General features: G+C 44.5%; 1 protein-coding gene across 1 annotated transcript in view; it reads right to left on the bottom strand.

The window, feature by feature from the left end:
• Nucleotides 1-15,882, bottom strand: part of LOC131284951 (uncharacterized) — a 34,466-nt gene extending 18,584 nt beyond the window's left edge. Inside the window, exon 1 of the mRNA XM_058313808.1 lies at nt 15,537-15,882. Within this exon, the coding sequence (XP_058169791.1) occupies nt 15,537-15,882 (346 nt within the window). The remainder of the gene's footprint in view (nt 1-15,536) is intronic.

Genomic DNA, 15,882 nt, shown 5'->3' with positions numbered 1-15,882 from the left:
GTGCGTTATTTTTATCTTTTTTGGTTTCCTGAGGGGAACCAGACGGGAGGGTTGGAAAAGTGTGCCCCTTTCCGGCATTCCACTACACCGCTGGGCGATGGGAGCATCCATCCTTTTTCGTGCCACGCCGAAAATAAAGGCTAGAAATAAAATTACACGCCTGCAATGTTTGTTTTTCGGCGAAGTTCGTCAAACGCACACGCAAACAGTGTTCACGCATGTTGGCGGGGGAAAAAGAAAACAGTACTGGCACGCACACTTTGCGGCAGGAAAAGCTCCCCATATTGCGTGGAGGCAGCCGGGAGAAACATTTTCTTTCTCCTAAACTACCTCCGATGGCAATGAACAAATAGAGGAAAACAACGAGCCAACATCAAATTCGAAGAGAAGAGGAAAAAAATAAACACATCCAAAACCGCCCGCCTGAAGACGGGTTAGCGCTTGGACCGGCTTCGTTTTCGGTACTTTCCGTAGCTTATCACTTTTTTTTTAGCATCTTCTTCCCCTTTTCTCCTCTTGCTTGTTCCATTTATGCCGGAAAACGTACAGGGCGCTGTTCCACTTCGAGGGGGAAACGATTCAGCACGGGGAAGCAAATGAGATGATATTGTTTCCCGGCTCGACGGTTTGCCAATTCCTCACACATACAAACACACTCACACACACACATACACACGATCAGTTCCATAGCACGACGAAACGAAAGTTCAACACACCAACGAGTCACACGTTCACTGGCTGATCCTTCACTCGGGTTGGAAAATGCCAACCATTTAAACTACTTCAACTAACTGCTTCCGGTCGATCGTCGTCACTTCGATGGTGCACGCAGGAATTTGTAGGATGCAAAAAACTTACTAGATTCATTGCTGCACGAGCGGGTTTGTTAGTTTCTTTCTACACGAACGAAACGGCTCTGGAACGGGTGCTCGAATCCTACGGATTTCCGGACTGCTGTTTTATCACAGTTATCCTGCACTGCTGGTCCCAGGATCCACGCGGGATGAAGGTTGGAAAAGGAGTGGGGCTGGGGGGAAATGTTGTACTGTACCACAACCGAGAGGGGATTGGACTAGGACGATATGATCCTGGCTGCTGAAGCACTGAGCGTCGAATGATTCGGTGGTAGCGAGCGCGAAGTGATTTTATACATTCGACCACTAAGTACTGGCGCCCCCCTTAGCACCGTTTCCACACACAGTCGAAAAAAGCACACATACACGTGCGTGGCAAGAAAAAATAAACAAGCGCAGTTTGAAAATCTGGGAGCTTTGCGCGCCTTCGCGGTAACGGCCAACTCCGCGCGCTCTCGGCGGGTGCTTTGCGCGGTTCCGCGATGAGCAGCCAAAGTCCAAGAAGGGGAGAGAGAAGCGATAGAGAGAGGGGCCTGAACCGGGGCCGCTTTCGAGCAGTTGTTCGAGCAGCATTCGAATAGACATTGCGAGCGAATGGGACGGCATGGAAATGCAAGTGAATGCAACGGATGGAGTAGGAAAAACTGTTAATTCTGCAAACAATTCGAGGATCATCTCAGAAGAGCAACTTGCAAACCAGCGTTCACCAGGACAAGAGAGAGGAAGAGAGAAATCGTGATCGAATATGCGAAAAATCAGGAAATGCGCGCACTCATGGAGAGCAAAGCTACGAAGAGATAAAGAGCGAGAGAGAGAGAGAGAGGCAGGAAAACTACCACCCCATCCGATCCGCTGGGGGGTGGATTTGCGCCATCGAGCGCTCCGGTCCGGGTGGCCTACGTGACTTCTTGTTCTTCTGCGGGCTGCCTTGAAATCGTTCTCCAACTAAGTGTGGCTTACGACGGTCCAGAACCCGGACTTGCCCGGAACCATTCGGGGGGTTGGTTTTTTTTTTAATTTCCTCCCCTAGACTCGACTTCTGAACAAGATGAAGGAATGGTCGCTGGGTCGGGCCAGCTCCAGCGAAGCGTAATGGGGATGAGAGCGTGCCAGATCGAGCGCGGTGTGACCTTGAAAACGGCACTAAACACATTAGAACGTGCCCGTTCCGTCCGATCCGTCTGTTCGGCGAACCAATCGGATTGGGAGGAAGGGCGTAGGGTATCGATTGGCGCGCGTTTCGTGTCGGGGCGATCATTTCTCATCGGTAATTAGCGGCCAGTGGAGGTTCCCCTGGAGCGGAAGCGTTTAGAACCCCATTCTAAGAACGTAGCCTCGGGAGGAGATCCGTGTTCCGTTAGGTCATCCCATCTTGTAGCGCTCTTCCGAAGCGCCCTGAGGTGCCCTGGCCCGTGGGAATTTTACGGAGCTATGGAAACCCCGTCCAATTAGACGGGTCAAGTTTACTTGAAGCAGTGAGATGATCATATTCGTACATTGATTCAATAATATGGCTGCTAACGGATAAAATCGATTAGAAATCGGTTAGAAAATCGGCCCATGAGCGGCCGGGGCTCACCACCTCGACGTCGTGAGTTCGAATCCCAACCGAGACCGTGCCCTCCCCTGCACAAGAGTGATTGACTATCCACGTACAACAGGGAAAAATAAGTCTCGTAAGCCGTTAACGGGCAGGCATGACCAAGAGGTCGTTACGCCAAGAAGAAGAAGAAGAAGAAGAAGAACGGATAAAATGATTCCGAAGTATACTCTAAATAAGAAACGATTTAAATATTTTTGTTACACATATCACAAATCGGAAACAAATAATGAAAATGTTTAGTGTATTATATGAAACTTATTTATCGCGATCCTATGGAATCATATGAGACCACACATTCAATTTATATATTTATAACACCCAAAATGACTGATTTGTATCCATTTATCGATTTCTTTGAAACTTTATTTTCAAGCAAATTAAAATACTCACATTATTTGAAAAATACTTAATTTGGTTACAAAACTCAAAATATTCCTAGTTAGTTATACCTTCTATTCATTTCTATCTAAAGAGCATCAGAATGACTTTCCTTGTTCTCGAATTATATTTCAAATGGTGCGTGCAGTACTGTGGCTGTGTTGGAAGGAGTTAAACTATTTTACTAATTCAAGAAATAAATTTAAAAAAAAAATTAAAACTTCCTTTTTGTAATATTTATATTTGCCACAACATGTTCATCCTATTCACGAACTGCATTTCACTAAACATAATAAATTCAGTAGAATTAAAGATTCCTAGGTTCTCGTGAAACGTTCAATATTGGAAGCAGAATAAAGTTTAGCTATGCTATTTTCTAAAAACCCGTAAGGAAATCCGAATAGGTTTGACATTAAAAGAGAATCTCGACACGTCCTGAAAGATCAAGGATACTCAGCCATCCAAGTTCAACTTTTCCTGGTTCGTGTGGTGAACGTCTTTTATTTTCTTCGTTTTATCTACGAGCATACTGTTGTTAGGATACTGTTGTTAGGTTGTACAAAAAAAACAAACTTGAAAAGAATGTCCTTGTACAGAAGTACAACTCTATTGACACATTCTGTAAAAAAAAGAAAAAAAACAAGAATGGTAAAGCTTTAACCTTCCAAGACACTTTAAAAAACCTAGATCGTGCTAGAACAAAATAGCCAACAACATTGTGTTATCAACAAGGAACAAACCACGCAGCCGCTCACAAACAAATGAGTTCATTACAGGGTCAACATACCCCACGAACACGATGTAAATAGTCTAGGTTGTGAGCGTATTTACCTCGCTAACATCTCTACTTAGAACGCATATAATCAGAAAAAAAGGTTTACAGGCGAGTCTGTGTAGCTCAAATTCGTAACATCTACATAATAATGATGACAAAAAGTATTGCAAACGATGGTGCAATTTTGTTTCAAAATAAATAAAACAATTCATATTTTGTTTCAAACTAATTGGCTATCATGCAAACCACACAAAACTGGTATGATTTCATTAATCAATGTTTCTCTGGTCAATAATCTTCTCATTTATTTTCCAATTAATCTCACCGGCTACAAAATGACACAACACACAGAATGGCATTCCACGGTGCGGGGGCTCGTATTATGTTGGTTTTATTTTCTTTTCATATTTATTTTATCAAACGACTCGAAAAAACCCATGTCAACACCCACGGAACTGTTTCACCCAGGTCACCTTCCTTGTAAGTATATCGACTTTTAATCGTCGGTCGTTTCCTTTTTCCGAAATTTTCAACAACGTGTAACATCAAGTGGCCGCTTCCGTCCGCAACCGGTTCACCAGTGCTGAACCCAACCTCCATCTCATTTCAAAGCGCGGTTGTTCCTGGTGCCGCAAAGGACATTGCTCGGTCGAGGTCTGCCTACGCTAATCCTCCACACCTGGCATGGCGCAAAGTCCTACCTCAGTCAGTCACCCAAAACGTCAGTGCGAACATTTATCAAACCCTCCCACTTAACGCCACCGGAGAGGGGGTTTGCGGTTCGGAAGCCGTTTCAGTCCATAAACTTTGCCGGTCTGCCATCGCTGCCCGAAGAAACCTGGCAATCACCCCAGCTGTCACCGATCGCGACCAATCCTGTGGTGGTGATCGGTGGTGGAGAGCAAAAATATTCGCAAACCGTACCAGGCCAGTAGTGTTACCTTGATCCTGAAAGACACCCGCGGTCTCGCGTGACGAGCGGGCGGAACAAGGAACCAATGCTTCGTGTGGCCACGAAGCAACTGTCCTTCCTGCCAGGATGTGCGATTTTCGGAACCGCCCGAGGGTTCACACAACAGGAAGCTGCCTGGAAGCCCTTCTCTTCGACGCAAAACCTAGTGGATATCCTTGCGCCCGGCAAACCCGCTTCTTTGGAGCTGACGTCTTCCACCGTCCTTGAGGGCGTTGATCTGCGCGCTTTCGATGAACTCACACGTTTGCCCAGGAAGAGGAGGGGGAGGTGGGGTGAGTCTTCTAATAAACAAATCACCTCCCATATACTCATGCGTCACTGCTAACGAACTGGCGCAACAACTGGAAGGTAAAAAAGCGAGGCACAAAACGGCCCTAAATCGGGTCCGATGGCGGGTAACAGGTTTTACGGTTACGGGTGACCGCTCGTTCATCGTTCTCGCGTCAAGTTCGCGATACGACTCCCTCCCTCCCCTCCCTCCTCGTCCTCTCGCAGTCACACACTCTCACGATCCCTTCCCATTCGGTTCAGGTGCAGAGGTGAACGTAAATTCGACCAACAGCCGGTCAGCCGCAGCCGACGGGTCCTACCGCGCTTCGGTCCGGTTGACCGATCTTGAACTTGAACGTCGAACTCTGCTCTGCCGTCCCCGGGTGGAAGGGTGGAGGACAGGAGAAGGGGCACTGGCTGCCGGTGGTCTGTGATCGGCGTGTTACCGGTATTTTCTGCCGGTATCCCTCCGGCCACCGATCACGAGAGCACGGTGTCGATCATGCGCGGCGGGCAGAAGCGTACGAAGCGGAAACAGACGAGCTACCAGAAGGCAAACCAAACCTTCCGACAACACATAAAGAGCAAACAGAATACAGTGCCAAATTAAGCCACCAAAACCGATGCGTACAATGGCCGGTGACATTTTTTGGCAACTGGTTTTTTTCTTAGCCTACGGAACTTTGCGACCTTCGGCTGCGGATGCGCTGCAAGCCGGAGGTGCCGTTCATGATGGCGGAATTGTTTTTAAACGACCGATAATTTGTTAGCTTCCATTAATACGAACCGTTAGTTAAACTTCCACCGTTGGGGGTTTAGTTTTTGTGTGTGCTCATGTCTCGACTGGAAACCAATAAAGATCAATCTGACGTTTATGTGTCCCGTGCGATAAATTGAAGATATCATCGATCCATACCGTTATCGAATAATTGATTTATAAATCTTGTTTTAGAGAGTGTTGACTACATATTTCTTACACAAAATAAATTATTCATTTCCGGAATTAGTTTTTGATCATTTTAATCATTTTAACATTTTATGTTTTTTAGACATAAACACAATTAGAAAGAATAATAGATCGTCTTGTTGATTTTATGTATATTCCATTTAAATGCCGCCATCAGTTTTACTTATCTTTTAAATTTACTGTTTTAGGCACTCGTTGTTAAACTTAATTTTAATTTAATGAATGCAGCACAGGTTTGATGTCCATTTGAAAAGAAGCCATTCAAGCTTCGTAGTCAGTTAAAAAAAAATAGTAATAATCAATAAACTAAAAAACTGTGTTCGACAAACTTTCATAAAATGTCAAAATATTGTATTGTAATTGTATATGTTTACCTATAAATAATAATTATTGTATTAAAAAAATTGTAGTTTATCCGATGGTAACAATAAAGTGGTAACATATTTTTAGAAAACTAATTCGCGGAAGCATCATCTGCGTCTCATTTCTAAATTGAAATAGTTTTTATATAAATTGGGAATTTAATTTATTGAACAAAATATAAAATATTAAAACTAACTTAACTTACGAACTTACTGTTGGTAATACATCGCCTTGATTATATATTTTTTTATTTTACACTTAATGTTAAAGCTTGTTTTTTTTAAATGAAATAATTAGTACGGAGTACCAGTCCCCGTTTGTATGCAGAAGTTTGCTAAAATATTAAATTAACATTATCGATGCAGTTTCCGACGCAAGAGACTCTATTGCCACACGTCATACCAGATCGATATGTAATATATGCATCATTTAACGATTACTTGGCCGTCATGTACACCTGAAGTGTACATGGTTCTCGAATCATAAAACGATTGAAACGGTAGATTTTATTTTTTTAAGTTTGCTTGCGTCATTCAGGGCCAAACATGGTATGATACGCTCGTAAAAGCAATTTGAAATTTGTTACGCAAATAATCACACATTTAAAACGGCACCTCGCTTCGAATGTTCTTCATATTTTAAAATCCAAAACTGCTTCATGGTTCTGAAACGAAATCATTGAACAATTTTTCCTGGCCCAGACTGAGAGGAAACAAAAAACCTTCCCCGAATGATAATGACCAATAAAGTGTGACCTCACCTGGAAACCGCACCGTTGCACTTATTATTCGGTAGTAACACAGGCCTGCTTGAAACCCATTACGTAAGGCTCAGATTTATCTGCTTGTTTACTAATGATTGCCTCTTGGTCGCTACTCTACTATTCAAATATTCATTCATTAGCAGCCGTGTGGCACGCTGTACTATTTTCCCGACCTTCGCCCTCGGCCCGCCACTATTCCTCTGCATCTGCTACAGTTGTTATCCCCACCGGCTTCGGATGGGCTCGCCAGAGCTCGCGGGTCTTCTCGCGGCGCGGACCGTTTAACGCAAAAGTCCATCATCCGCCGTCAATCATTTGCTCATAAAACAAACCGCATCCAAATCAACCAAGATGGCGGCCAGATGGCTATCTTAGTCGCGCACGTAAGATACACTAAGCGGCCGATCGGGGAAGGTGCATCGGAAAACGCGCTTTTCCTATGCGCGAGCGTACAAGCCCCGACTTAGGGTGTAGCGTTTTCCCATAGCTTACCGCCGGCCCCCGTTAGAGTGGGCTTATGCGCCTTCTCTTTCAGGGGTTGTGATTGTTATCTTTCGCCGAGCGGCACGATCCGTTCGGTTGCCGGTTCGCCACAGTCGGGCCGCCTCACACGCTATTCGTTCGTCGTGCACGCGAGGCCACCAGGGTTAAGCAGCCCCAGCCGAGCTCCGACCGGTGGATTTCACAACGTGGGCTATAACTCGGAAGTAGCGTCACCATCTGGCGAGGCCTTCTCCACCGGGCTGGAGGGCGGAACAAAAAAACCCTCAACCGGCCATCGAAGCACCGGCACACTAACATACTGCCGACCGGTCACGTACCCACACAGCCACGAGGTGGCTGGCTGGCTGGCTGGCCAGACAATGACCGAATTCAAGTGCATCTCATTAGGTTAGCCACGGACTGGAGAGCCTTGCCCGCCACGTGGAGGCTACCGAGGATTCTAGTTCCGATCCTTGCAGACGAGCACGAGTTTTCCACCGCACGAGAGTAGCGTCACGTCTGCAACACTGACCACTGAGAGTGTGTATGTGTGCGTGTGTGTGGGGTCACTATTTCACCATCTCATTTTTGCGGAAACCATCCCAGGGCCGACGCCACGTCCATTGAACTCCCTTTAATTTGGCCCGACATCGGACCGATGACGGCAAGAGCCGTAACTTTCAAGGTGCAACGTATATTGTGTGCCTTAATTGCCACCGATTGTCAGTCGGTCAAGTGGAAGGTCCCTTCTCCGTCTCCATTCCGCGATTCTGTTCTGATCGATCCGAAACGCGATCGAACGGCCGAGATTCATCCGATTGCCGATGAATGCCATTCCGCCGACGGTCCCCTCGAGCACGCGATGCAACGCGACGAGTCTTGGGCGAAAGGAAAAGAGTCGCGCCGCGATCGCTCTCGACGGAAGCCCTTGGGAGTGGGAAGGGAGCGATTGCACAAGGACGAACTCCTTTTACCACCACGGTCTCTCGCCTACGGTGGTCGAGATAAGTTCTGAAAACGGTGCAGGAGCTAGCAGCTGGTCGATCACACCGCCCTGACTCACCGAGCCAATCGAGGTCCACCGAGTGGTGCTGACATTGCACTTGAAATTCTGGCATTCGTCCGATCTCTGAGAACGAGCATGCACTCGGCCGTTGCAGCTGGTTCGAGGAACAGCTCGGTTTCACAACGCAGGTCGGCTTTCCTTTAGCCACGGTCCGCAGGATGGTTGCTAAAGGGTGATAAATTGCTATCAATGTTAGCGCGCTGCACTTCACCACGATTTGATCCGAGTAGTTAAGGTCAAGTCTTTACGGGCACACGACGGTTGATGGAGTTTTCCGATCATAAACATTTGAAGCAAGCCTTCTCCTAGAGTACGCTAGTCTCAAATGACTGAAGGATGACACTTTAAATTGTATTTTAAAAATCCACGATGGTCTGAAAAATGGATAGGATTTATTTTCATTACATATTTTGGGGATGAAAATACAATATGTAGAAATATAAGAGTGATACAAATATTAAATAAGACTTAAAAATGAATACAATTATACGGCCCTATTCCGGGGAACGGTCGTTCCCGGGAAGGGTCGTTCCCGACGATTTTGACAGTATAACAGAAGGCGTTATAGTAGGCGGTATTTTTACAGCCGAAATCAATCGTCTCGTTTGTTTACTATAGTTTGTTTACGTTGTAATGTGATTTGTGTAGTTACAATTGCTCAAAACATGAATTTTATTCATTTTCCCATCATAAATGACGCTGAAACATGATAAAATTAAATATGTACCACCAAAAGCTTTGGTTAACCTTCACGTGTTACCTACGTAAACGTTCAACCGGTCTTCCCAGAGATTCCGTGTTCCTGTACCTCAGACAAAAGACCTTTTTATTGAGATGTCGGAGCGATTTGAAACTTTAAGTGAAGATTCTTGGGGATTTTTTTCAAAATATAGTGCGTTAGTCATTAATTTAAAAATTTATTACGTATATTTATTTGCGGTTCCAAAAACTTTCACCTTTCACATCTAAAACCAAGTTATGTGCCAAAGACTACGCTCATCATACCCCGTTCCATCGTGATGTTTTTAACACGTTAAGCGCTACGTCGGTCCTGTGGGGCCAACAGTGTCCTTTCCCGGAGTCAGTATGCTCGGACAGACCCGTAAGTTAGGTCGGCGTTTCTACGACTTGCTGGCAGAACGGAAATGCAATTTGCGCATAGCGCTTAACGTGTTAATTATGACGCGTCTGTTTACCAGTCTTACAACCACATCCGCTACGGGTTGCAAGCTCGTTTCACGACCAATCACCGGACGTTCTAGAGCCACGTAAACTCCCGCTGAGATAACCCTCTAATCCCCCCTTCTTTATCCTCTGGGTCAGTAACTGCCTCTTCCCCTTCTAGCATGCACGGCTATGAGCTTTATTATATGGCCAGGCTGTATGGCTAGGCTGTAGCCTTCTACCACCTCTACCTGCTATCGCGGTTTCAATCCTTCCTCTTTGGTCGCTCCTTTAGGGTGAGAGTGCCGAATCATTTCTCTTTACGTCCTTCAGGGGAGCGTCCTGAGTCCTCTCCTATTTTCCATCTTCTTCAACGACTGCGAGGGTGTCCTTCCAGGCCTTGGCTGCCATTCTCTCCAAAGATCCCTCAATGACTTTTCTGCTTGGTGCTCCGTAAACGGCCTAGTGCTCTGTCCACAAAAATGTATCGTTCGGACGCATTCATGATCCGATCTGTTTCGATTACTTTGTGGGAATCCTTTGTGGGAATCCACTTATAAGGGTATCTGTGGTGAAGGATCTTGGGGTGTGGCTGGATAACCGGCTCACTTTCTTTGACCATATCAATTCAATAGTGGATAGAGCGATCAGGACACTTGGCCTTATAACGCGCATGTCAGCAGCCCTTTTTGTTTGAGGGCGCTGAACTGCTGTTGGGTCCGCCCAATATTGAAATACTCCTGTGTTGTGTGGTCCCCTGCGGGGGTTACATCAATGAACAGACTTGAAAGTGTGCAGCGCAAGTTTACTCGCCTCGCTACGAGACGTTTTGTCAACGACTCTGCATTTCCTATTCCCCACAACCCGTCGCGTCGCATTTGCTCGGACTTTCAGCAAAAACATGCGGCCACCCAATCCTTGTTCATCGCGAACCTCCTCCTCCATGACCTTGATGCCCCTCTCCTTCTATCTTCCTTACCCTGCTACATCCCTTCGCGTCATCTTCGTGATAGATGATAACCCTCCTTTCCTGCTTCCCACTTGCCGGACAAGTTCTGGCCAGAACGATCCGTTGCTTCGGTCGCTATCGACCTTCAATTCAGTGAGCGGTCTTTTTGACTTCAATATCACCATCTCCCAATTCCGTTCCTGTATCCTCTCCCAGAGTCCTTCACCCTATTTAAGCTAGTTTTAAGTTTTGTATTGTATAGTCCCTAAGGCAAACAATTGTACCAAATACATGTAAATTTAAATGGTGAGAGTAATGAAAAAACTCAATACAAAGAATGGATTACACCAAACAGACATTGCAGACGAAAAAAGAGTAAAGTATCGGACAAAGTGCTGTTCCCAGATAGAGTGCAACAAAAGACGACGATAGTATGAAATGACTGAAAGTTTATTCGTTTTAAAATATTTTATGTAGCTTTTCCGAAAATTGTAAAAAAAATTGCATCTAGGACTGAACTAAACTGCACAAAATGCAAACTTCCATTTATAATATACCATGGCATGGTCTAAACTGGTAGGTGGTTGTAGATGTGAAGGGTGAATTTTTAAGAAAACACAAATAAATATACGTAATGAATTTTGAAAATTAACACTCATACACTTATCATTTAGAAAATAGCCTCAAGTATCATCACTGAAAATTTCAAATCGCTCCGACATCTCAACGTACAGGAATACCCTTATTAGACAAGGAATGTATCGGTCATATTTTTCCATCCTTTTACTGTCAAAGTAGGTTCTGGCAGGGCGTTTGACATATAAATGGTGACCGCTCGTGTAATAACGCAAAGTTCCAGAAAATGGGTTTTGCAATTATTTGATCATTTTCATGTTTGAATTTAGCGTTTTGTTCATCCTAGAGTAACGAACAAAATCCGTTGCAAACAACAAAGCAAAAAGTAAACAAATCGCCACTTTGACATATAAATGCCCCTCGAAAGAAAATCGGAACCGGTCATGCCTGATTCCGATTTTGAGGAAGGAATGTATCTGTCAAGAGCGTTTGGCAGATAACTTCTGGAAAAATATGACAGATACATTCCTCGTCTAATAAGGGTAGAAAACGGAATCTCCCATACAAATTTATAGGCTACACGGGTTGACCGGTTGAACGAGTAAGGGGTGTCGACCGAAAACTGCAAATAACAATCATTTAAATTCCTTTAAAAAACAATTTGGTTTAGCAAAACGATAGAAAATTATTTTTTCTAGTCATTCTGAAAGTTTCATGCCGATACGACAATCCAATCAAAAGTTATTTGAAAATAAAACTCCAAAACTACCCGGGTAGACGATTGAACGGATGCTCAAAGAGCAGCAAAAATTTTCCCCATACAATGCGGGAACGACCGTTCCCGCGTATAACAGTTTAACTCTGGCGTAGAACAGAAAACGAACATTTTTAAATAAATTTGACAGTTAAACGTAAACAAACTACGGGAACGACCCTTCCCGGGAACGACCGTTCCCCGGAATAGGGCCGATAATCTGATCTGTATCTTCCCCCAACTAGAGATTGAGCAAATCACATATTTTATATAGTTTTCAATAAACTAAAAAGGAATCAATCAATGTTTCAAGTGGTAAATTCTCATACTTAATATTGAAATTAACAAAGCAAGTTCGTTAAAAATTGAAAATAATATGGTGTCGGTTGGGGTTCGTCGCTGAAATTGATGTCTTTCATTTTATGATCGCCCGACCGTTCGAGAAAGAAATAATAATAACATTGTTTGGGGGTCCGCGACAGCCGAGCGGTAGCGCCGGTTAGAAAATCGGCCCATGAGCATCGGGGCTCACCACCTCGACGGCGTGGGTTCGAATCCCAACCGAGACCGGACCCTCCCCTGTACGAGAGGACTGACTATCCACGTACAACAGGGACACAAGTCTCGTAAGCCCTTAACGGGCAGGCATGACCAAGAGGTCGTTACGCCAAGAAGAAGAAGAAGATTGTTTACAAAGACATTTGAATTTATAAATGAAAGAGAACTAATAAAAGGCTTAGATATAACTTAAATGACGAAAGATAGCACAAAAAATTTCTAAATGTAACAGGCTTAGGATTTGTTGAAACAGTTACTTATATAGATGATAATATATTAGATTGGAAAATGACAGAAAAAAGGTCGAAAATTAATTATATTTAAATCCATAGTCCATTTAATTCAAAATAGAACGCCAACTGCTAGATGGTTTGTACAAGTATATAGTTATAATATTTCAATGGCAGTACGGAACAATTAGTGAAAAAACCCAAGTGCCATCGATTGTATCATCGACAACACCGTCATTGATCGAAAATCTCTCTAATGCTATCAATCTGAAAACCTTTTCGACCAGGTAGATCAACTCGGGCCAGATTGAGTTATGCCCAACAAAATAAGAAAATACCCACGCTTTTTTGGGTCGTTAAGATCAACTGACCTACTTGACCGAACGATCACCTGTTACTAAAATAAACAACATAATTGACACCGTGACAGGTGACCGTTGTCGTTGCTGTTAGCCGCGGGAAGTACCGCCATTCGGATTCGCATTGGAATGCATTTCCCAATTGAAATTGCGTGCTAAGAGGTCACCGACGAAATGCACCACGATCCCCTACCCCGATCATCAGCGCTTTATTGGTTCGCATTCCGTGCGGCCCTTTACACGCAACGGTGCACTCAGCCACGAGCCGTCGATGCCACGCGGACGCAGACGCAGACGCAAGGATTCACGAGGTCGGAAATGGAGTCTACCCACTCGCGCGACCGAGCCGGCGCTGACCTTAACCGTTCGGAAGTGTGATTGTACGGTCCGCTGTACCGGAACGTTCGATTCGATCGTTCGGGTTTAAACGAGTTCCCTTCGACATCCCACAAGCACCGGCGATGCTTAATGATCGCGATCTTGTGCAATTTATTATGTCGCTTTCGATGATCATTGTGATCAGCTAAGTCAACCGCGGTGAGTAGCCGTCCTTAATTACTTCTTAAAACAGCCGTACGTGACGTACAGGTTGCAAATTGATTTGCACCGGCTCGTGTAGAGTGTGTTTTCCTGGCTCATTAAACTCCTTTCAAACCGCGTGCAAAATTGTACACTTCCGGGCAATAAGGTGGTGGTTTACGCATACTACAGGTAATGTTTGATCCTGCTCCCATCCTGTACACACACTGGCGTCGGCTGGCCACAGCATTCGATCAATTGCCCGTCTCACCGTCTATGCAATCAACCGTTATTAAACGGGTCCTTCCACCTATCTTCCACCGGGCAGTCGGTTCCATCTCATTAATCACCCGAAAGGAGCCCTTCGATTCTAGGTGGAATGGAATGTGAATGCCCGTGGCCGAAGGGAGAGGAGGGATTCAATCAAGAGATCTCAAGCAGACCGACCGCAGAACCAATTAGCCTGAAGGTAACTGCCCCGAGTTAGATGGTGCGTACGGCACGCGCGCGACATCGAAGCGATCCACACAGTATTAAAGGACCAGACCTCGAATTGCACGGCTCTGTGGCCGTTATTGGCGTGACATCTAATAGCATGCAGCCGGTTCCGCTAGATGGTGACCCGAGGTGAACCATAAACGGTAAATAAATATTGGCCCAACGGAATTGGTATTTTTTATTGCAGAATGGTTCCTTAACCGAATAATCTTTATTAGCAGATGCACTGCTTATATATAGTATTATCGTTGCCATAGTAATCGTGAATTACTTATTCCTATGTCTACTATAACACTCCTCCCTAATTCACGATTCCTATACTATTACAAAACCTAGCCTGGTTCATCCGTTGCAAAGGCTTAGTGAATCCATCGGCCAGTTGTAATTTACTCGATACATATTCGAGTTTCACCACTTGATTTTCTAAGCTTTCATTCACAAAATGGTAGCGTATGCTTATATGCTTCGTCCGAGGGTTATACGATCCGTTTTTAGCGATGATGATTGCAGACTGATTGTCGCAGTAAATCAGAACTGTTCCTACATCGCTGAATTCCGAACAAAGGTTTTTCCACCATATTGCCTCTTGAATGCTTCGAGAGAGAGCCATGTATTCTGCTTCGCAAGATGAAAGAGCTACTGTTGGTTGCTTCTTTACGCCCCATGCTATTGCTGCACCTTGCAACATAAACACGTATCCACTCATTGATCTGCGACTGTCAGGATCTCCTCCCCAATCAGCATCGGTATATCCTGCCAATTCTCCGCTTTCATCCTTTCTGTACTGCAATTTCCTGCTCGCTGTACCTTTCAGATATCTTATTATATTCTTCACAGCCTCCCAATGTTGTCTTCCAGGTCGAGTTATTTGCGCTACAAAGGATAAACATCCAATTGCTTCTTTAAACGGTACACTTCTCATTTCCTCAACTTCAGCGTCATTCTTTGGTGACATTGACTTTTCCAATTTAAGATCAGGATTCATGGGAGTTGTTGCAGGTTTTGCGTCGACCATTCTAAATCGCCTAACAATCTCTTCGATATATAACTGTTGATCTAGTGATAATATTCCTGCACTTCGATCTCTCTTGATTCGAATGCCAAGACAATGTGATGCTGTGCCTAAATCCTTCATTTTGAATTTCTGCATTAGAAATTGTTTTAGTCTTTTCTTCAAAGGATTATCATTCGTGAAAATTAACAGATCGTCAACATATATTGTTACGAACAGCATTTTATCTTCATTCATCTTCCAATATAAACAAGTATCAACTTTCGATCGTTGTAGGCCAAATTCTAGCAGTACTTCATTCAACTTTGCATTCCATACCCGGCTCGATTGCTTCAAACCGTATAACGCTTTCTTCAGTTTACATACTTTTCCATTTGGAATTGCAAACCCCTCGGGTTGCTCCATGAAAATTTGCTCATCACCTAGTTCTCCATGCAAAAATGCGGTAACCACATCCATCTGGTCCACATCCATATCAAACTTCGTAGCAAGTGCCATCAGGTATCGGACAGTTGAATATCGCACTACAGGAGCATACACTTCTTCATAGTCGATTCCCGGTTTCTGCGAACATCCTTTAACAACTAGTCTCGCCTTGTACCGGTCCACATTTCCATCAGATCCTCGCTTGATGGAGAAAACCCACTTGTTTCGAATGGTTTTTCGACCCTTTGGTAAATCGGTGATCATCCACGTCTGGTTCTCATTCAGGGATACCATCTCCTGCTTCATTGCCTCGATCCATTTTTCACGATCAGGTCTCCTCAT

The sequence above is a fragment of the Anopheles ziemanni genome, chromosome 3, assembly GCF_943734765.1.
Source record: "Anopheles ziemanni chromosome 3, idAnoZiCoDA_A2_x.2, whole genome shotgun sequence".
Classification (NCBI taxonomy): domain Eukaryota; kingdom Metazoa; phylum Arthropoda; class Insecta; order Diptera; family Culicidae; genus Anopheles; species Anopheles ziemanni.
The sequence above is the reverse complement of the archived record's forward strand: the minus strand, read 5'-3'. Positions and strand labels throughout refer to the sequence as shown.